This window comes from Ptiloglossa arizonensis, chromosome 12, assembly GCF_051014685.1.
Source record: "Ptiloglossa arizonensis isolate GNS036 chromosome 12, iyPtiAriz1_principal, whole genome shotgun sequence".
Lineage (NCBI taxonomy): Eukaryota > Metazoa > Arthropoda > Insecta > Hymenoptera > Colletidae > Ptiloglossa > Ptiloglossa arizonensis.
Window position 1 is genome coordinate 5,208,254 of NC_135059.1, and position 22,854 is coordinate 5,231,107.

At 35.2% G+C, this 22,854-nt stretch overlaps 2 protein-coding genes and 2 long non-coding RNA genes across 8 annotated transcripts; 1 reads left to right on the forward strand and 3 right to left on the reverse strand.

Annotated features, from left to right (window-relative positions):
* Positions 1–331: 331 nt before the first annotated feature.
* Positions 332–4,788, reverse strand: LOC143153151 (ras-related protein RabJ). Its single transcript, XM_076324044.1, has 3 exons — positions 4,598–4,788; positions 4,074–4,201; positions 332–1,293 (listed from the first exon to the last, which is right to left on the reverse strand). Exons 1-3 carry the CDS (start codon positions 4,638–4,640, stop codon positions 799–801), a joined length of 666 nt encoding a protein of 221 aa, XP_076180159.1. The 5' UTR covers positions 4,641–4,788; the 3' UTR covers positions 332–798.
* Positions 1,438–3,300, reverse strand: LOC143153154 (uncharacterized). Its single transcript, XR_012993726.1, has 3 exons — positions 2,765–3,300; positions 2,122–2,596; positions 1,438–1,645 (listed from the first exon to the last, which is right to left on the reverse strand). It is a non-coding gene; the product is annotated as an uncharacterized LOC143153154 (long non-coding RNA).
* Positions 4,789–5,945: 1,157 nt separating the features above from the next.
* LOC143153565 (uncharacterized) lies at positions 5,946–17,586 on the forward strand. Of its 5 annotated transcripts, XR_012993858.1 has the most exons (12): positions 5,946–5,987; positions 6,991–7,489; positions 9,768–10,413; positions 10,809–11,870; positions 12,005–12,240; positions 12,339–12,450; positions 12,529–12,542; positions 13,191–13,238; positions 14,051–14,179; positions 14,605–16,363; positions 16,452–16,654; positions 16,925–17,586. It is a non-coding gene; the product is annotated as an uncharacterized LOC143153565 (long non-coding RNA). The 5 variants fall into 5 exon arrangements; XR_012993861.1 differs by lacking the exons at positions 5,946–5,987; positions 6,991–7,489; positions 12,529–12,542 and having other exon boundaries at positions 9,794–10,413; positions 12,005–12,450; positions 13,191–14,179; positions 14,605–15,556; positions 16,200–16,363; XR_012993862.1 differs by lacking the exons at positions 5,946–5,987; positions 6,991–7,489; positions 12,529–12,542 and having other exon boundaries at positions 9,794–10,413; positions 12,005–12,450; positions 13,191–13,986.
* LOC143153563 (uncharacterized) lies at positions 6,993–12,088 on the reverse strand. Its single transcript, XM_076324934.1, is given in 5 exon segments — positions 6,993–7,431; positions 8,619–8,910; positions 9,856–10,227; positions 11,905–12,037; positions 12,039–12,088. Coding segments are annotated over 5 exon segments (921 nt in total). The 3' UTR covers positions 6,993–7,357.
* Positions 17,587–22,854: the final 5,268 nt, after the last annotated feature.

Below are 22,854 nucleotides of genomic sequence, written 5' to 3' on the forward strand. Positions count from 1 at the left end.
GAAGTACACGAATAAAATATATGGAAATTCAAATAAATATAATTAAAATATAAATAAAGTGTACACAACGTACAAATGTATTATACATAACGAATAATACTTACTTATTGCGATGTATACATAATAAACAAATTTTAAATACAGAATGTACTGTGCATAGATGCTTTTGCCAATTGTCGCATCTGTTTATATTTATTATTCCCGAGGCATATATGCAGTCACAAGAAAAGTAAATAAAAAAATAAGACACACTTCACAATATAAAATATACAAAACTTATCGATAAAAAGAAAAAGAAATGAAATTGGTTATAAATAAATAACAATGCAAAAAAGAATATAAAGTATATATTTCTGATATGAACAAATAAATACATCTTTTCTTTAAGATGTTACTCTGAGAACTAACCGATGAATGTGTTTCAAGTCATATGGATCTCCTTATTAGTTCTAAAATAAATATCTATTTTCCGACTTAAATCGCTTATCGGGAGAGATCGACATGGCTCTTGCGAACGTGGATCAAAATAAACCCATCCTCGGTTTACAAATGGTTAAAAACATAGTAGAAACAATAAATATCTAAGAAAAGAACGATTACATTTATAATGAGCTCCACATTTGTACATAAGTGAGGTATGAAAGACTCGGTCGTTGTTACATCCACAAACGACATTCATTACCTTATAGCAACAGTGTGAATGTGTGCGCACGATTTAATATTTTAGTTGAAAAAAAAAAATTCTGGGAAATTGTATTACGATGTATATACTTAGGGTCCTCGAAAAAAGATAAGAGACTAGCAACATGCATAGGATCTCTTATATAATCCAATAGCAGTACTGACGTTCGGATGACTTTCCTCGAGAGGTAATGTACAGTACACCTCCGTGTCGATGCAATTCGAGTCATCAGATTCGTATACCTTGACGGACGTGGTCTCTTGTTTGGTCGAAGATAGTTTGAGCAGACTCGTGCCAATGTTTAAAAAAACATTGTTAATACCTACGTCCTCTAGTACCGACGTCTCGTGGTAACTCGCACCGATTTTCGTTGCGTAAAGTCTACCTTCCTCACTGTCCACTTGCCGTTCCTTCCTTAGATCCGATTTATTTCCAATTACAGCCAACACCATAGTTTCTTCGACGTTTCTACGAAGTTCTGCTACCCATCCTTTTATTGCTACGAATGTGTCGTACTGCGTTAAATCGAATACCAGCATCGCCGCGTTAGCATTTCGATAATACATTGGCGCCATCGATTTGAATCTCTCTTGTCCAGCAGTATCCCAGACCTGCGCCAACAAAGAAACTAAACTCACATCCACGATATGCTCGGTCGGTCTGTTGCCGACTAACTACAATTTCAAATACTATATTTTTTTCCCGTTCAGGAAATCTTTTTATTTTCTATACATGTCATGTGAGGGGAAAGTTACCAGCGCCAGTACCAATCAAAATCCGTCTTCCTTTGAACAGGTTTTTCCATTCGCGCCGGCGTTAATAATTTTTCCTTCACGTAGCACAAATCCGTGTCATTAAGAATTACGGTACAACAGCGACGTTAAACTATAGTACGTTCTATTAGTCGATTAAATGGATCCAAACAAAATCACGTGACTTCGCCTGGACCATATTGACAAGAAGCTATTTCCAAAACACACACAAATACAACAAAATTAACAAAAGTTATTATTTACATGTGTAACAAATAATGAATCATTTTATAATTCTATATGCATTATGTTAATATAAGAAAATAGATATGTGAAGATATAAAATAATATACAGTTACTCCCACTCATATTTGTACATTATACCAGCATCCAGTACAATACGCTACCTTTACCTACAAAACAGTTTTATTTTTCTTTGTTTACAAACATAAAAAAATGAATTAATACTTTGATGATCATTGTGTCTTACTACTTTTATCAGTCGATTAGGCATGGATTTAACTAATTTTTCTGTTATGTTGCTAATAATATTATGCCATTTGATTAGTAACTTTTCTTTTAGTTGGTTTACATTTCTTATGTCACATTTTTGCACCTTAGCTTTTAATTCTGCCTATAATTTTCAATTAGATTTATATCCAGGTTCTGTGAAAGGGTTTCCATTACCTTAGAACAGTTATACAAAAGCGATTGTCGAGTTGCATATGCCTTATGCTCTGGATTATTATCTTGGTAAAATTTAAAATTGTTACGAATACCCAAACAATCCGCAGAATCATGTACATTTTCTTTTAATATATTTATATATTTATACGTGTTCATAACACCATCGATAAACACAAGATTAGCCACTCCAGCAGCAGAAAAACACCCTCATATTATAATGTATTTCACAGTGGACCAAAGGTTTGAACTTTCAAAACTTGTATTTGGCTTACTCCACACAATTTGTCTACTACCTAACTGAAAGTCGTTGAACTTACTTATATCAGTGAAATTGTCTTTTTCTAACCTTCATACGTCCATTTAACGTGCTCTTTTGCAAATTACTTTTTTAAAATATATTTTATGGTCCATATATTAACTGTACGAATACAACTGAGAAGTAGTTTTTCTGACTAGATACATTTTTTTGTATTTTCTGTAATTTTAATAAATGAAATGTGAAACTAGGTTGTAAATAGTAATAACTTAATGTAATAATGAAAGTTTGATAAGAATAAATGAAAAGTACTAATAAGAAATATGATTTTTTTCTTTTATACTAGACGCTCGTACAGTGCACGAATATGAGCGGGAGTAATTGTACCTGATTCGTTTATAGTAGTATTAGGTTTAAGGTTATTAACAACAACATCATCCAGTTTCCAAATCTTCGTTAGATGAATGTAATTGGGTTTAGTTCAGAATGATACAGTGATAGTTGAAATATAATTTTATTATGACTCTTTGCCATTTCGTTGACGATTTTCAATTATTTGCGCGTCTTTTCGATCCAGTGAGCATTAAACCCACAATACATCCCTGCCTAGGACTTTGCATCACATAGCGGATCAATGAAGTTTTGATTATGTAACTAGCTCTGTTTACATTCAACTTCACCTTTTCGTAAAACGTACGTACTGTAGATTCTTATATATACCGGGTCGTAAAAAAGTTAACATGTCATAAATGCACATATGACACAAAGTGCGTTTCAATCTCCAATTTGTAGAATATGGGTTACTAGTGTCATTCTACCAATCGCAAGCCTTCGTGCCTTTGTGACGTCACAACAACTTTTTTACTCTCCGATATCTATAGGACATAGTTTCAAGTCTGTTCTTCAGAAGTAAGATCTTCAGTTATGACACTACAATAACAAGTTATTATAATGGAATAAATTTTACGAATATGTTGCAATTTATTGAAAAATGTGAAAAAAGTAGCAAAGATAAAAAGGAAAATTTAACCTTTTCGGACCTGACGGTTACATAGTATAGTTACAATCAATAGCTCAATTTCGTTTTGGCAGACATAAAATTTTCAACTTTCTTTTATGTCATTCTATAGTGTTTAACGTGTATAATCCCAAAATGTAAGTTTTAATTGGCGGAAATTATACGTTTTAGAGTTATTAATGGTATATTACAACTGTATTTCGATTGTACATATACATCTGCGGCACATGTGCTGCATTAACGTGCAATCATCGCTTATCTTTTCTTTCATGTACACGTTGCGACGTCGTAACAAAATAAAAATAGCTTAACCTTAATCTAATTCTAATTAATAAAAACTAATACTAATCACATGATATTAACAAAACATTACATTCGTACAAAATAGTTTTCGGCAAAAGTTCTACTTTTACTAAAACAAGAAATCTAATGACAAACAAAAATATTGAAAAATGAAAATTTTATGACGACCAAAACGAAGTTTAATCAATATTTTATGTATAATTATGAAATTTGCAATAATTTTTTCTAATATATTTTACATCGTGTGTTTACAATTTACCCAAAACTACTTCAAAACAAATTATCGATTAGTAAAACCGGATCGAAGATTGTACCTAGGTCCAAAAGAGTTATATATATGATTTGTTTTAGGTTTTAATTTTATTATCATTGTACCTGTAGTATTATTTTTGCATTTATCAAGTTCAGTTTGCATGTGAAAAAGGACGCGCCAACTGTAGGATTTACACTGTTGTTGAATACTTTTCCGACGTAACGTATGATCATACTTGTTTTTCCAACATCTAAAAAATGAATAGATCATGCACTCTGTCAGAATAAGGAACTTCAATTTATTTAAAGAATGGGAAAACAAGTGCACATGCAAATAAAGATAATAATATGTGTTTGATTATAAGACGAGCAATATCGTTTATTTGATAACAAAATATGCGATCTAATCAACTGAATTGATACATGTGCGTGTATAGATTACACCTGAAAACTAACCTAAATCGTCTTCGCGAGCAACGAGCGACAGTGAGCTATAAGAAGTATAAGTTTATTGTAGAACCGTAATTACGAAAACGAATATGCATTTGTAGTAACAAGTCGACATTTTCAAATGCTTTTGTGCGTAACAGTTACGAAGGAAATGAATCACTATGATGAAATAATGACAGACATAATATCAAGCTTACCTTGTGAACCCAAAACTACTACTTTTCCCTGTATCATTTTCATCTTTCACGTACCGAAGGACAATGCATAATTGGAGAAACACGTTTCAATTTTACTTACTCACTTTTTCAAAATAATCTTTCGATGCTTTCTTCGGAAATAATTTGAAACACAATTCTCCCTTTGTTGGTAAATCTGACTTTCAATGACAATTTCTTAGATATTGAAATAATACTCGACAGATGGCGCTTGCAAGTGACTGTGAATGAAGTATGATGTTAGGAATTTTAATTGTAGTGATTCGCAGCACCATCAGATGGCAACATATGTAACATTTTGCAGCAGTTTTCAAGTTTTGTATTTATCGTTCGCAACAAATATTTTAATTAATGCTGATGTAACTTATAAGTGAATTTATAAAAATAAATTAATAAGTCTGTTTGATTTATCTTAATATTTATTATGTATAAAATTACAAATAAATAGCGATTATTATAAACAAAAAAGTAAGAAGATTCTAACTGATTTATATTAGCAATACAAATTGAGTAGTAATGAAATATATGTACTGTATGACGATGTATAATATATTATAGATAATTACCTATTTACAGGTTAACCCTTACATTTCCACACGAATTAACATTGGTTAATTGAATAATGGTAAAATTTGTATTAAAAGTTTTCTTTTTACCAAATTGGTATAAGAATGTAGTTGAATTTAGTTGGCACCATTCAATTAGTAATTTTGATAACGAGGCGCTTTTTAGAAAAGAAAGACAATTTGAGAATTTATGAAAATAAATATGAAATTGAATCGATAAATCTTTGATATTTTTTAAAAGAAATAAACAAATTTCTATTTGAAAAGAAATGACATAATTATTAAATGAAATAGAATTTACAATAAAACATAATTATTCTTTAATAATTTTATAATGATTATACGACTGTGGTTATAAACTCCTTCGGCAACGCCTATATACATATACTAAAACAATTTAGTACTATAATTAGAAAATAAAGCTATATAATTGTTTCATCATAATTGTTGTCGCAAATTTGCTAAATAATTGCCTACTCTTCAACTAGGATGATTCCCAATCTTATAAAGTTTGATGCATGTTACTGCCATTTAAAAAATTATAAAAATACATCAAACTGAAGGATCACGTAGTAAAATTAGGTTTAATTATTAAAATATAATTCAAAATATGTTTAACTCGAAAATTCAAAATTACACATGCCTATTCAATTTAATTTTATGCTTATGGTGTGTATGCATGTGTGCGCTAGCAAGTATTCATACATATATGTATACATACACAGTTTGCACGATTTTGTTTTATTTCTACTCTTTTAGTCATCGTTCTATAGAAAAAACTAATTAATCGTAATAATTATTCAATGGTTTGATTCCTATTATTTTATTTTTTATCCTTCGTGTAAAAAATAAAATTATTTTCATACGTATTCCAGAAGAAAATTTTAAGTCGGATATTTACATTAAAAATTTCATTTTCAGTATTTTTTAAGAAGTTATTTTTGTTTAAAAACTTAATGTTAAATTCTCATAGAAGGCAAAGGTAGTAATTTAATAGTAAATAAATAATGGTTATAGCTAAAAAGACTATATTTGTGAAATATAAATAGTATAGTATTTATTCTAATAATATGTATAATGTATGCATATAACATTTTTAACAAAATATGTACATTTCTTGTACATTTATTGTGTGTGTACAAATTGTAAGTGTACAATATTATACATTTCTTGTCATTTCTAATGCATGTGCAATACCTTTAATATTTTAAAATTTCATAATTACTTTTGTCTTTGATGGTTTTATGATAATTTGTATATTCAATTGCAAAGTCTATAGCATTGATACAGAGATTGTTGTATTGTTTTAATGTAAAATCATACAGGGACTCATTTTTATTAATTTATATTGTATTATAAACTGGTAACAGAATATGGTCTTTCGACACAGATACATTAGTCCTTGAGTTTTTAATTTTATTTTTAATTTGTTTTTTATTCTTGTGTTCTAGTTTTAAAAATAGGACTATGATATGTGACCTCATATTGTTTGTTGAGGTATACAATTGATTCTCCTTACATTTCTTTGTAAAACTTGTTACAGAAGGAAACAATTGTTTCTGATCATGTTCCAACAATATTAATAAAGATAAATATTAAATATAGAGATTTAATTATCAATATATAAAGATGTTTAGTTATCATTTATATGCCAATAGCTACTCCTATTAACTACATTAATCTTGAGAAGCAAACATTAAGGAACCCAAGATTTTCAAAATTTTGAAGAATAAAAAATTATGGGAAAAAATAGTTAAACATGTTGGAATTTCAAGGTAGAAAGTAAATTTGAACACATTGATTAAATAGAAAGAGTATTTCGTTCGTGTTTTACTACAAGCTCGCATAAATACGTACACAAAGTATATAAGTTCGACGTCCGCTTAGCAGAAAGTACAAGCGTATGTTTCATAATAAAAAAATTACCATGTACAAAGTAATGTATACATATAAATACGCGGGCGTATACACGCGTACAAAACATTAAATTATCCTAATCGAGATATACAGTTAAATACCAGTGGGTGATTATTAACGTAAATGTGCATGTGACTCAGTGGTGTAAGATTATTGAGTGTGTAAAAATAAAAGCTGTAAACGAGAGAGGTCCGTGACGGTTGTCGCCCAGGATTTGGGAGATATGTCGCGTTTTGATGGTGATGCACGATGCAGCCAGTTATTTCCGATAACTGTTACGAGGTGGTAGATATTGATTGCTACCGGCATCTCCGCCAAATCCTCCTCCCCTACCTATAAAAAAAGGAAAAAAAAATTCTTAAATAATACAAATCTACAATTCCAATTTGCTGTAAGTAGTTCTTTATTTATTTAAAGCCTTAGACCAGTTTTGATTCATAATTAATTGGTAGGTTTGTTTGGTGCCAATGACGACATTTGTATTCCATATACTAATATGGAAAACATATGTAAAATGTATGTAGATATATTCCATGAATTATCATAGCAATATTAATATCTCTTTTTGTATAAGTGGATATATTTTGGATACATTTAGCATATTTTTTTCAAATTTGCATACACCAAACATGCATAAAATACAACACAATTTGAAAGTTGTGAGTTTTCAAACAGCCAGAGTTCTACTTGATGACTAAATGTACAATATAGAAACTATGCAGATAAATACATTTAAACATAGGTCATTTGATATTGTGTCAGAATTAGTAAGATCTTATAACAACTTATTGAACTTTAATAAATTAATGTCAAAATAAATATTTGGTATATTATATATAACATTGATGACAGTATAAAGATTACTTCATATTATACATTTCCATAACTGTAGTGCTTATCAAGAATGCATATCAGAATAAACATTTATTTCAAGCAAAACAGAATGGACCAATTCAGGAGCAGAATATCAAATAAAATATGTGATTGAATAAACTACTTTTACTATTCAGTTTAAATAGTACATATCATGGTTTAATCTATATAATATGGCTTAATGAGTTACAGAAGAGAAATTAGAATTAATAAATTTTCAACAAAAACATTAGTGTAAAAATGTTGGGATAAAAATTAATGTTACCAAAACTAGTTGACAAATGTATCAAATACATGTACATCTTACAAAAATACAAAATATTATTTTTATTTTTATTTATGCTTGACAATCAAGATGCAAAGCTCAGAACAATTAGTGCATCGTGTTTCTAGACAACTCTCACAAATGAACCAAATAGGATTACAAGAAAGTACCGTGCATCTTATAATATGATCTATGTACATCTTTATTGTATATAGTAAATTGTTAATTACTAAATAATTAATCTTAATAAATTGCAACTTGCATTCAAAGTACAAGATAAAAGTCAATTTAACAGGAGATCCACTATATATTTTGAGTAGTGCAAATGGTACTGTCTATGTAACGTTGTGTAAACACTTCATAATAGGAAAATTATACTTACCACCCTGATAGCCACCCCCGCCACTCTGATATCCTCCTGCTCCTCCTTGGAAACCTGGTGCACCGTATGCTCCTGCGCCTCCACGAGAAAATTGGGCCTGGCCCTCGTATTGAACATCAGCGGTGTACCCGTTCGCGTCGTCAGCCATATACTTCACAATCTGCGTCCTCGAGTCTGGCAACAGGACTCTGTATTCCCCTGTGACCACGTTACCGTCACTGCTTTCGTGTTGGGAATAGTCGTTGCCGCTTGGAGGATCGTACACTTCATATTGGAAGCTGTATGGTTGAGGCTGAAAACCCGAGATTCACGATACGAATGTAATGTTTTTTGTTTTCTCCCCGAAAAAATACTATCCAAAGATACACAATTTTATGTGTGTACGTTATTCTCAAACAAACTTCTCCATACCGTTCCAAATGTACCGAAGTCTTCGTCAAGCAGCTTACGCAGTCAACCGATATACTTATGGTATTACGAACATGTTTTTCTGAGATCAATTTACAAGTTTAGTTTCGATATCTATTATTGTAAAATAATGTTTTCCTAAGTAGGGGATGGCTTTGCAATCGAAAGATGATGGGAAAACAAATTTTTAACAGAGATTAATATGGAGAACTTGAAGATTTATTTGTATTAATCAATCACTGGAGTTCATCAACTTTAGGAATATATTTTTCTAATATCATCTTCTAGTTTCGTTTGAATCTTTTCAAGAACACATTGCTTTGAACATGACATCTATCAATTTTGTGGCGATATTACTGTGTTATATTATTGGAAAATTTTATTATAAATATTTATTCACAATCGTAGTAGTTAACTAGGTGTTACAATATTTAAAGCAATTGAAAAATCAAACATATATGTATGTGTCAGTATCTTTGAAGAGGTTTTATGTATCGCTTATCTCATTTCTAGACATGATGCTAATATTGTATGTGCACTTGGTATTTTAATAGCAGTAATTTTATAATGTAGAGAGTTCTCAAAGTCCATATCTAAAAGCGTAGATAAATGCCCCCATTCTTAAAATTCAGTTTAAGGAAATCGGGTAAATGAAATTCAATCGATCAAAATCGATAAAAGTAATTCAATTTTGAATTAATTGAGTAAACCTGACCGAAATTCTTTTTCTATAAATTTCAGGTGCAAAAGTTCATTTCTTCTTTTCGTAGAGCGCATTTCAAAGAAGTTTGGAAACTACTTCTGTGGAACCCGAACTTATTGAACTTACCCTTCCACCGTCACGACCATAGCCGCCGCCGCCGCCGAAACCGCCACCTCCTTGGTATCCCGCGTCTTGGTATCCCCCACCACCGCCGCCACCGCCGCTACCAAATTGTCCAGGAGCGCCATAAGACGAGGAGGGACGTCCACCGAAACCACCACCGTCACCACCACCTCCCGGTGGCCCGTAAGAGCCGGATGGTCTCCCTCTGAAGCCACCCGTGCTTACGTCTCCTGAGAATCCCCCACCTGAACCGCCGAATCCACTTCCGCCTGGTCTGTTGTATTGGTAACCACTTCCACCAGCGCCGCCACCCGGCAGCAGTCCAGCGAGTGCATTACTGCCGAGACACGATAGGACCAACAGTACTTCTAACAACTGAAAGGAGATCAATGGAATCGTTATTATTGCCTTTCTTTGCGCTATGATATGCATTCTTTCTTTTTTAGTATAGACAATTTTCAATTTTAAACGAAAGTAGACAGTATACAGTTAAATTTAACCGAGTAGGGAACATCTGTTACGTTGAATGTAAAAGAATAGAAGATTTAGTAGGAGCACAGAGTGAGTGGGATGAATTATTAAATAGAATCGTAGAGTGAAATACTGAATGAGACCATAAAATAGGATAAGGTACTGAACAGAGGAATTGGCTGGAGTATTGTACAAAATAATAGAATGGTATGAAATACTAAAGAGGAACGTAGAATAAGATGAAATACTAAATAGAAGCGCGGGATAAGTATTAAATGGAATGATAGAATACGGCGGAGTATTGAATGGGTTGTAGTATTCTACATCCTTTTCGATAATTTATCTTGTTTTGTGGCACTATTCAATGATATATCTTATTCTATGGTTCTATTCAATAATCTATTCTATTCTACGTTTCTAGATAATCCTGTACACTGTATCTATTTATAAGATGGAATGTTCTTAATAACTGTTTAATATTTCAGATTGTAAGTGTAATGCACAAAAGGTTAACACAAGTTTCAATGGATACGTGGAATGCTGTGTTCCACATACGAAGGCTGTCTTCACATTTATGAGATGTAAGGAGTTAAAGACAGTGGTCGTGCACCACGCGTTAGAAGCATGCTCCTCATTTTGTTCATACGATGGACCGATTGCCCGATTTCGACACTGGACGTCGTTAGCGTTGGTAACGAAAAGAGTCGTAGGGAACGTTGATGCTAAGTCGAATAGAAAGCCTCAAGCATGCCAATGATTCACGGTCCGTAATTCGTGTATGTCGAAATTAATGTCTTATTACAGTCGTGCATGATTGCCCGAACGATTTCTAGTTGAGGCGCGTCTTCCTCTTCGAGGAGGATCTTTAAGAAGATGTAGCGAGAAATGTTCGTTCGAAGGTTTAAGACTGGTGCAAATCCAAGAAGATTTTGTTACTTGTTGACCCAACCAGCGAAACGAAGATCAACAAGAAGAAAAATACGAAGAAGAATTTGCTCTATGTCGTTCATCGACGGACCTCAGGAGGAAAGGCCCGTGTAGCTACAGTTTAACGAATCAAGTAGACGTACCCGAGTTGTTTGAACTTGGGTGTTTCGACTATTTATGAATAAGTAGCGTTAGTTTTGAATTTTGTACTTCTTACAGTAGACATTTTTTCTTTTTAACAGTGAAAGTTTGCAAATTTCTTCTATCTTCAAGCGGAAGTTCTATGAGATATAATTTGTCCTATCGATAAGTTCTACCTGCAGTCTAGTAAATACCTTGGAAGGTATTTTGGGCGCGATAAAAATTAATTAAAATATGGAAAATTACGTACTATTTTAAAAAGAAGATATCGTGAACACTGTAAATGATCTAGAATAGACAATTTTGATTTCAAGTTAAAAGAAACAGTATAAAGTAACGGAACCGAAGAAAGGCGATAATTCTTTCGAATTACCAATTGTTCTTATTTTCGGAGAAGGGAAAATAAAAAATTGTAACGCGTTATCAAGAGAAAATGTTCCAGGCCAGAAGGCAACCACTGTCGACGCGTTACCACAACGGTTAGTAGCAACCACAACCGGGAGGATAGCCTACCTGGTGGTAATTCATATTGCTGTTATGACCGAAGACGCGGAGCGAACTGAGAAGATGATCCACGGCAGAGTTTATATACCGTGCGGACCCTTTGTTACAGTTTATCCTTAGTGCTGCATATCCACGTATTAACCAGCGTATTAGAATGACCGTCTGTGGGTGTGGGAGGTGGAGAGAAGCGCATCTTCCCTTCACTCGGTGATGCATCATGGGAAGAGGTATCCCGTTGATGACTGAAACAACTTTAAATTTTAATTGGATCTACGCACGTGACTCTTCGAGCCCGGATTGGGGTATCCTCGAATGGAAAGAGCCCCGAGATCAGCCGGATGGGAGGTCTCTGCCACTCTTCTCCTTTTGTTTTGCAATTGTCTCGACCGAGGACCTCCTAAGCTTGGCGTGTCAATAATCGGTAGATGTTCTCGGTGCTCCAGCTTTCTTGAACTTTCGTCGTCTCTTTGCGGTTTTGTCAACGCAATCGTGGAATCCAAGTCCCACAGGAGCCAAGCGTGAAAATCAGTCAGATCGAAATTTTTTGATAATTAGGTGCCGTTGTTGTTATTTTACAAGGTATAATATATGTATATTATAAGGAAACTGCTGACACATTGCCTTTTTTTTTAGGGTTATTGATAATGGTACGTAGCTCCAAATTAAAATTACAATTAATACACGTATTATGATTTCGACGGAATATTATGATTTCGATTTGTTCTAAATACAGTCGAATTTAATTATAACGAGCACCAGGGAACCGAAAAAATTTCCTGGTAATTGCAATACTCAGTATCATTTTTTAATTAAATGAGCCTTTTATTTTTTTATTTAATTTTCAATAACTTACTAAAAAGATAGATTTAAAATGTGAAAGAAATTTTGAAAGAAAAAATACGATTTCGATGAGTCTTTTCAATGATGAATTTAAAAATTTATATTTGCTTTAACGGTCTTGCTTTGATATTTCTCATATTTTCAAAAATTTGTTAAGTGTATCATCCATGTATCGTGCTCGTTACAAAAATGAACAATTGTGTGGGAGTACGTGTAAATTAACAACATTATGACTTATTGCTCCTTAGAGTCGTGATTTTCGTGATTTTAACACGCTTTTCATTTTTATTTTCCGTCGTACATACTGCATTAATTGGAAAAATAATGATAAATAAACGTTTCGTAAATATACATATATAACTATACTTGTTATAATTAAGTTTTGACTATATACTGGAGTCATTCTTTTTTTTATTGACACAAACATTTTGCCATATTGTCGGTATATTTTTCAGAATTGGTACGAGCTCTTTGTAAATACTGGAAAACTTAGGATCGGCAAGGTGATAAATAAAATTGAATAGTTTTCCGTAGACGTGGGTAAACTAGCGAAAGGTGTACTTGTGCCAAAAATTGTTCGCTTATTGGTACGCGGTCGCGAATCGAACGTTTGGCCTCGGTCGAAGCCAGAGGAAGTATTAAACGATATTACACATATATTGAAAATTACACACGCCAGATCGCGGATTTATAAGCGAGGAAGTTGTTCGCCGTCGTTACGAAATTTGTTTTGAATTTCTGTGTCAACACGAACAAATTCCTGACGCTGAAGATTTCAATCTCGTCCGGTGCTCGGATGTGCTGAACCAATTACTAACTTGTAATACGAATGAAAGGTGGATGAAGAAATAGGCTCGCGAGTGATTGAACAAGTGGAGGCAGAAGATAAAGGACAAGCAGGAAAACTCATCCAACGCATCTACGCGTCGAACATTATTTGCAACTACCCCGCACAGTTATATAACGTACTCGAACTGTTTAATAAGATAAATTTTTTTCATCTATACATTATTTCTCCATAACTGTTCTCGTACGTACCTAATTCTCCGAAGTATTCACCCAGAAAATTGTCAACGCGGAGTTAATCGGATTTGCCTCCAAATGGATCGCGATAATTGCACGTTCACGGCTGATAATGATTTCTACGATTGTACAATATTGACATGCCCGGTAAAACGCGGAGAGCCTTTCAGCCACCAGGATTGATGCGACCGTGTATAAACTATGACAAAATACTTGACTCGCTTTTAAGTATATTAACCAATGTAACGCCTGATGTAATCGAATATTTTCTTAATTACGCTGTGTGTTTCAGGTTCGTTCGACTTGTTTCAACCTAATGGCTCATTATAATCTACCGTCCTGTTTTCACGGCGATATCGATCCGATCGAGGTTCGCTTCTGTACACGGTGCACAATCCCGTACGATCCGGTGCATAGATAGGTACGATCCGATAATCTGAGTCACAATCGACGATGCACGCAATATGCAATTCATGGTAATATCTGTGATCCAGTTTTGTGAACTTTGGCCCGAGAGTTAGCCTCAGCCACTCTGGTGCCCTGTGCGAAAAATGTTAACATGCCTTTCATTTTTATTTTCCGTAGTACGTACTACATTAATTGGAAGAATGATTAGAAATAAACGTTTCGTAGATATACATATATCTACACATTTGTATACATATAATAGATCACTCACAATGTTTTCAGTACGCAAACAATTTTAAAAACGTAAATTGGATATGAGCTATATAAAAAAATTAATTTTTCTTGCTTCGATATTAACCAAAGTTTGAATTAAACTGTTCAGATTTTGATTTTTGGTCATCAAATTCTCAATTATAGATTTATTAAATATTTTTTCAGATACTGAATCTTATTAAATCGATAAAAAAGGCAATTAAGATCACAGTGTATTCCAAATCTCATAGTAAAAACAAAATGGAGGCGTTGAAACTACTGGCACGTGTCGCCCGAAACAATTGCATGAGTTGCACACCCATGTGCATCCATTGATACGCTGCAACCTATTCAAAGCAGGCGTTGCAGCAATTTCCAGTCAGCAACGTCCAAAATCCGTTTCAAGATATAATTGTTTTAGCTTAAAGGGTACTTGTCAACTATGGACCCTTGTAAAAATACGCTGTCCAAAATAATTAGAGAATTGTGTGCACAATTTAAAAACTGAACGAGATACTTGACAATATTACTGAATATCAAGTATTGTAACTTGGACATTTACTGAAAGAATCGCGACATTGCATACACAGGGTATACGATTCAACAATTCAATGTTTGATGAAAAAGTACTAAATAGAAAGTGACACTTGTTCATCGATAACGCTTCAAACTAATTTCCTTCTTTACTATTAATTCGATAATAAGACAGCACGTGTACTATCTAACGATGGCCAGCGAATCGTTATAATAATGGACATTAATTTGCAATTACGAAGACGATGAATAAAATACTGTAGAAACACGATCGGATTTTTTTGACAGAAATCTAACGACGAGGAACGAAGTTGTCACATATTATTATATGTTTACCAGGAGTGCGCGTTTAATTCGTCAAGAGTATGTGTTCTTCAATAAACACGCAATGTTGCGAGTTTACGCGGCGGAGGCGAAGTATAATTACTCTAAAAGTATTAAAATTACGATTATTATAATTCTTGGCTGTACAGTTTCTGAGCGAGTGTGCTTGGAAAGTTTAGCATAGACCCTCTTCTCCCTCCAGTAGGAGAAAATTATACGTAATTTCTTCCTTCGCATCTTGAAATCAATGAAAAAAGACGAATACGTAGCACGTTCGAAGGTAATAAAACACAAATAAGTCGGTGATGTAACATATTACACATATGTTACAAAATCCAATGCAACTATTATTACTCGTGAAATAAAGTAATAATTCAACTGGGGACAGTTCAATGTAGAAGAGGCACGCGATGCTATGCAAAATGCGTCGTAAAGTCTCTAATGATCCATAAAAACCGTCGCTTCGATTTACCGGCCGTATTAGTTTGTTTCTATGGTATGCTTCTTGGGCGAGCGACCAATTGCTAACTGGCAACGATAGTAATTACCGCGACCATTGATATAAATGTAACTACAGACTGTCTCAGAATGAAACGCGCGTTTATTCTTTAAATAACACGTCTATTATTGTAGAGGGAAAAGTGGGGAGTTCAGTACTCGATAGCTTAATTGTTGGAATTTTAATTCACTTTATAGATGTTTACAGGAAAGTAAATCTCTATTATTGGTGTTCGTTAAAAAAATTATACTTTCATTGTCCGTGTTTTTGAAAGAAAAGTAAAGAAAGTGTTTTATAAGATATTATATCTTAATCAATTATCTATGTTCCGTTACTATTTCTCCCTTCTCGTGCTTCTCAACGAGAAGTGTGTTGAGTACGATCGTTGTTCGATTACGAAAATAACCGACTCTATCTTTTTTAGAACTCAAGATTAATTGACAGGTCCGCGGAAGATCTCTGCGTTGCGAATTATCGAGAGCCGTTTCTATTCAGAAATTCGACCAATGTTGTGAGTCAAGCTTCGTATGAAATCATCTCGGAAGACTTTCGTGCGTTCACTTTCCGAAAAGAGTGAACACGGTTTGGGTCAGTACACTTACTATCGAAACTTTGCATTTTTATATTTATTATTTTCAATTGCTACTCGAGAAATTTTCAATGGTACTTTTTTCAGATGCACGGGAGACTTTTAAATTTGAGAGAAGTGCTGATTGTAGATTGACTCGCCATCTTTAAAATTTTACCAGCGATCCTATTGATTCGAACGCATCTCCAATGGCTCTATATTGTCCATTACTATATACAGTATGTTGTCGTTACTTAGTACCTGGAGCGGAGACGTAAAACAAAGTATAACAGTATTACTGTGTAGATCAGGTTTGTCAAAGTGGGAAGGGGGTTGGGTAGGTGGGATTAATTTACAACTAAAGAGGGTTGTGAAATAGTATTCTTAACGTAGAAAAATGTGGATAACTTGAGCATCAACCATCGAAATTTATTAACTGTCAGAGTATATTCATCTCGTATCGTTTTAAATCTACCAATTATTCGGGACGACGAAAAATTATATCTGTAAAGCAAATATTCGATAACTTATAGTCGACAGTGTAATCGAATGCTTTTTATTTGATGATTATAATATTTCAGAAATCTGTTCGTTCCGAGTTTTACCAGCGATGCTGATCGCAGCTGCAGATTGCATTGATTGCGACTTTGATCTTTCGAGGAAGTTCAATTCTGCTCGCCTAATTCGGTGCAACGTTCGACTCGCAAAATACGGACTACTGGTATGGCAAATAATCGTACAAGCTGAATGACACGATCCGTGATCCAACTCTGCTATTATATTCGTTTCGTAAAGCATACCGCTCGTCAGGATTGCCAGCAGTTACCTACCTACTCGAATCGCCAAACGCAGACGATTCTTACAACATGCTCGCGCATCGTTGTTGTTTCGCGCGAATTACTTTCCCTACAACCCCCTGTTGATGCATCATTATGCCCTTACCGAGAGTGACATCGCTTACTTCGTGTTTAGCATTCATCTTCTAGCTTTCTAAAAACGTTTTCCAAAACCTACGTTTATACAATATTATTATCTTAATATTACTTATGGAACATGGACATAATTTTACATAATTTGTAAAATCGTTTGTATATAAGAAAGATAAAACGAAACAAGTGGAGTCTTAAGTAAGCTTACACTTACATTTCATCTTCAACAATAATTATATGAACACGTTACGTTTCGACAGTTTAATTGGAAAACAGCTTGTACATTGACTGTATTGGATTGTGAATGTTTTGGCAACGGATCTGACAATTTGCTGATTTCTATACAATAGTTTCTAAAATTGTTGTGACAATTATTCATAGATTAAAAACCCGTGTTTTCTTCTTTAAGCTGTGCCCTGCGTTCGAAATATTAAAAAAAATCATCTAAATTGTACCCTGAGCTTAAAAATGTTACGAGCCGCAGTATTGCAGGGTCAATTCTCTATGAAACCGAATACTGCAAAAGCGACAGGAGGAACCAGTACGTTCGACCGTTTAATCGCAACGCCTTGAAAGAACAATGTGGGTTACCGTGTCCCCACGCTCTACCAGTTCAGTGTCAAGCTCCCGCAGTGTCCAGAACCTCTCTAAATCGCTCGAAAGCTCGCGAGGGATAGTATCGAGCGGGCATCGCTATCGATCGTCCATTAATCAGAGATTGCGCAAAGTATCTCGTCTGGCTGGGCACGTTTGCGCGCGAGGATGGTACCGTCAATTTATTATAATTATTCGCCTTCGGCTTCAGCCCCGTATTTACGGTTGCCGGTGCTAATTCATTTCTTAATCTGATTTCGTAACCGGCCAGGTTGCGTTATCTACGCTAGAACCCGATACACGTTGCCCGGGAGTAGGATGCTTAATTAATCCCGACATAATTATCGCTAATTACAGCTGACAGACACACACACGAACGTAGACGTGTGCCCAGCATAGTTCTTGGGGTAGGTAAGAAGGTACTCGTGGAACGTCGTAGAACACCCAGGCAGATTCACCTCGCTTTGGAATCACGGATGAACGTTTTGACGTGAGGCCTACACCGTAATCGGGGATAAACGGCGATTACGAAATTGTTGCGATGCGGAAGACGCATGGAGATCTCTACGTATGCAGCCACCTTTATGCCATGATCGGTTCTCGATAGCTCCAGGGGAACCTTTGATCGACAGCACTGCTCCTCAATGATTAACTACCGGTGGAGTTCCCGAGGCATGGATAAGGGTAGTCTAGCAAACACCTGTTGAAGATGGAACCGCAATTGGACCGAAATTGAATCTGTTCCAATGTACAATTTAGGAAATATAGATTGCTCCGTTACTCACCGATTAACTTCTCCTGTGTACACCATGAAACAAAATTCGTGGACGAAGAAGTACTTGCCGATTAACTTTCTTTGTACAGATCTTGGGCCAAAATCCGTGAACGAAAAAGTATCCACCGATTAACTTCTTCCATGTACACATATCCACGAGTCGAAATTTATGGACAAAAAAGTACTCACCGATTAACTTCTTCTACGTCCGCACAGTGAGCCAAAATTCGTGATACAATCGAAGTCAGGGGAAACAAGACTTGAAACAAGACGAAAATATAGAATGACGAAATTACATCGGAGAGTTCTTTTTCGAGAAAAATGCATTTGAAAATCCAGTACGTGTACATCTAACTAATAACCGATATTACGGATTTTACTACAGACAGCCGCCGGCAAAATTTGCAAGTAGCCACTGTGATTGTTTTTGTGTAGGATATAATGTCAGGTAGTGTTTACTGTCGGTATTTACCTCTACTAAATCGTTTCTAAGCGAACGAACACAATGAGTCTAATACTCCCGATGCAAGAACCATATCCCATACTCCTGGCTAGTGGATTGCATCATGTCGTTTATTCGATAGAAACTGACAGTTACTGTCGGTAGTATAAGTGATTGTTTTGACAGTAGATTGATTATCAAATGCATTCTTCTCGAAAACAAAGCCTCCGATGCAATTTTGTTGTTCCATGTTTTCGATTTCTTTCGACCCGTAGAATCTCTCTGGCCCCATTTGTGCCACAAATTTTGGCCCATGGTGTATCTGAGTGACACAGATAACATCGTCCGATGAAACTGCGTACAAATGTTTACGTAGCAATTGTATTAAAAGGAGTTCGTTAAATCGTTTTATAATTTAGGATACACAGACAGCTCCGATACGCGTTAATTAACTACCGATGAAACTGTAGGAGCAGTTTCAATAAGGATACTCCGACGAAGTTTAAACTGAACATTGAAGTGCAGTTGTTTCAACGTAGATGTGTTAAAGTGTCGTATAACTTGGGAGATACAGACAGCTCTGCTACTTACCGATTAATTATCGGATGTAATTAATTAGGGGGGCATGAAGAAGCGTTATCTGATGTATATCTAATTGGAGATCGAACTGTAGTTATTTTAAAGGAGGTTTCTCGATACGTTGATTGCCAAGTCAATTTTCTAAATTTGTCACTATTACTGCTCTACATTTTGTTCACAATTTGTACATTGAACGCAGTACCTTTATTCTGATCAATTATAGCAAAAAATATTTTTGGCAAAAATCATACTTTCGAAAATTCATTGGATTTCTACATAGTGTTGCTCGTATTACATTGTCATTTCTTAAAAATTGAAGAAACATTAGTGTCGTATATACATACACGATCTTTACCGATTAACTTTTCCCATATATTCACGTGGACATACATTCTTTGATAAAGTGGTAACGATCGAACAGCTATTGTGTTAAAATTGATATGTTAAAGTGTCGTACAATTTGGAAGAGTCTGTACGAATATTATATTACGAATAATAGTAAAAATATCAGAAATTTTGGACCAGAGTCTACCATACTGGGTCAGAAACAGAACATTTCTAGAAACGTTTCGCTCGTTCGGAGTTTTACTCCAATTTCGTAAAGTTTTCTTCCCATCGTTGGTCGCGTCCCTCTGTGACTGCTGACATCTTTCGCGTCGAACCAAGATGTACATACAATGTACTTACATATTATACGTTCGGTCGAACGCATTACTAGTTACGCCATCCTTCTACGAAACCTTTTTCGCAACCTTATCCCATCCGTGTTCACCCTCGCAATAAAGCGCGTACGAATAGGCGCATCCGGGTATCATCATTGTTACAGAATCTTCTGTAACTCGTGTGGCAAGGCAGAACAGCGGTATGACTTTTCAACAAATCCTAACAATTCCCTGCTAATTTTGTATTTCGTGTCAAGTTTTAACCGTACTGAAATTATTAACCTTGAACGTTTCATCGAAGAGATTTCCATTGTTAACCACGAAAATGAAAATTTGCTCGACCGTCATCACCGGGAGGGACAATTGATACATACGATTCTCGTAAATTTCGTTAATTTCGCAAATCGTTCGCTGAACACTCTTCCTTTGTCTCCCTTCGATATTCTTTTGAACGTACAACGCGAATCGTCCGTGCGAAAGCCTGTTACCTAGATTGTCCCATTCGTCACTGTCAAAATATTAATTCTCTCGGTATACTCTAGAATCGTGAATTTCGCAGCTAAGTAATACGACCTCTTTTCCCGTTTGTACGCAACGATCAGCTTCTATTTTGTTCGGTCATCGATTAACATTCTGTACCGTGAATTCTTTCCGCGGTGGATCTAAATCACCGACGTGTGTCAGGAACCTATTATTCTCTCGTGGGTTGCCGGTGGATCCTTCACGATCTGGCAGGACCCGATCGAGTCATCAATTCACCGCGTTCGTTCGACCGATCAGAGGAATGCGAGTGTAACATCTCCTGAATCTCTCGCTGACCGTTCTCCGCCAGTTTAAACGAAGTCAAGGAAATTAGCTCCAAATGGAGCAACGAGAGCGATGCTCGCAGAAAGCACTTTCAAACAGTTGTTGCGTCGATTAAACGCGTAACTCATCTTTCACATCGATGCGGCTCAGACTCCGAGGAGACGCATCCTCGATTACGTCATACTCGTGTTTTCGTAATTACGATCGTAAGACGGGGACGTTTTTGTTCTAGGAGCAGCGCGGGTCGCCGCCTTCACCTTTGCGTTTCGTTTAGGCGTCACCGCCTCGCTGGAAGGACGAAACAGAGCGGACACGGCATTTCTTCGTCGGCATCGAACCGTTTTAACACCATCGAACAAAGGAATATTTAGGTCGTTGCTCGTTCCTCGCGTTCGTCATCTTTTTAACACTCGAATGGTTCCATCGCTCCACCACTCCAAACGCGATACACTCGGTTCTTTGGTACTGGGTACCGATCGTTGCTTGTTCGTGTTACAGAGAAGCGATCGCGGCTCGAGAGACCCGTTTCTCGATGGTATTCGGTGGGATTTTCAAGAAAAAAAACGTATTCGTTGTATTGGAAACATTCATCGTGTCTCAGTTGCGAAAACTGTTAATAGAAAGTTCTGTAATATCTTGCTCTACGATTTTTAAATATTACTATACGATGTTCGTGGGAAAAGACCGGACATTTTCTCAAAGTCGCACATCGAACAGCGGAGCTTCTCACGTGTCTGTAAACAGTAAAGATAATTTTGGAAACGAAGTGTCGTACGATAATTGATGTATTTATTATTATTATCCATGTCACGACTTGTAGAAATAAATAAATACGCAGAGGTGCGAGGGTTAAAGGGTCTATCGAATATAAAAATACACAGGATTCCGGAACAAAAAACAGTATCTTGTATATTGACATAATCTTATATGGTAAACTGCAAGTCAATCGTTTAGCCAATTTAAAAAACATCGTTTTGAGAGAAACGCTTTCGAAATTTTTCGTACTTTAAGAAAATATAATCAAAAATTAATTTTCTAGAATAATTAAGGCATTACTCGTTCTTTCTATCCGATACTTTTTTTAAAAGCGAGATCAATTTATAAATCTGCTATATATAAAAAATATATACAGAATGTTTATTGATCGGATATTCAATTTTGCTCTCATGGACATAATCCCATCGTTCGAAGGATGCAGAATAAATCTTTGCTCCCAACATCGACGTTGTTTCTTTCCAGCAATTTCTGACGAAAAACCAGCTAGGGTGGAGCAATCAAATATAAAAATATACAAAATTTTTGTCGATATCTGTCGTTAGAACCGCGCGACTCATTTTCGTTACAATTTTCTCTTAAATGATTAACCATGGATAAGTTTACCTTTATTCGTCTCTGTCTCTGCACCACGTAGAATCGAGATCAAGTGATTAACATACACGCAAATCATTCCAGTCGCTTGACAATCTTAACGAGTAGACACTACAAGCCTCGTGAAATTCAACGAATATAATTTAGTCATTAGAATATCAGAGAAAGCGTCCGTCCTCATGATCCGCGGGAGTGAACTTCCTGGTGACATAATGCGAAGTAACATCGATCGAAACTCGGCCAGCTCCGTTGTATCTGCTCTTCATGATTCAAATTTCGAAGAGCGCAAACAACACTTTTGATCTGGAGTAGCGTCCTTCCTGTTTCGTGCATCAACGCGACGCGAGCTAGTTAA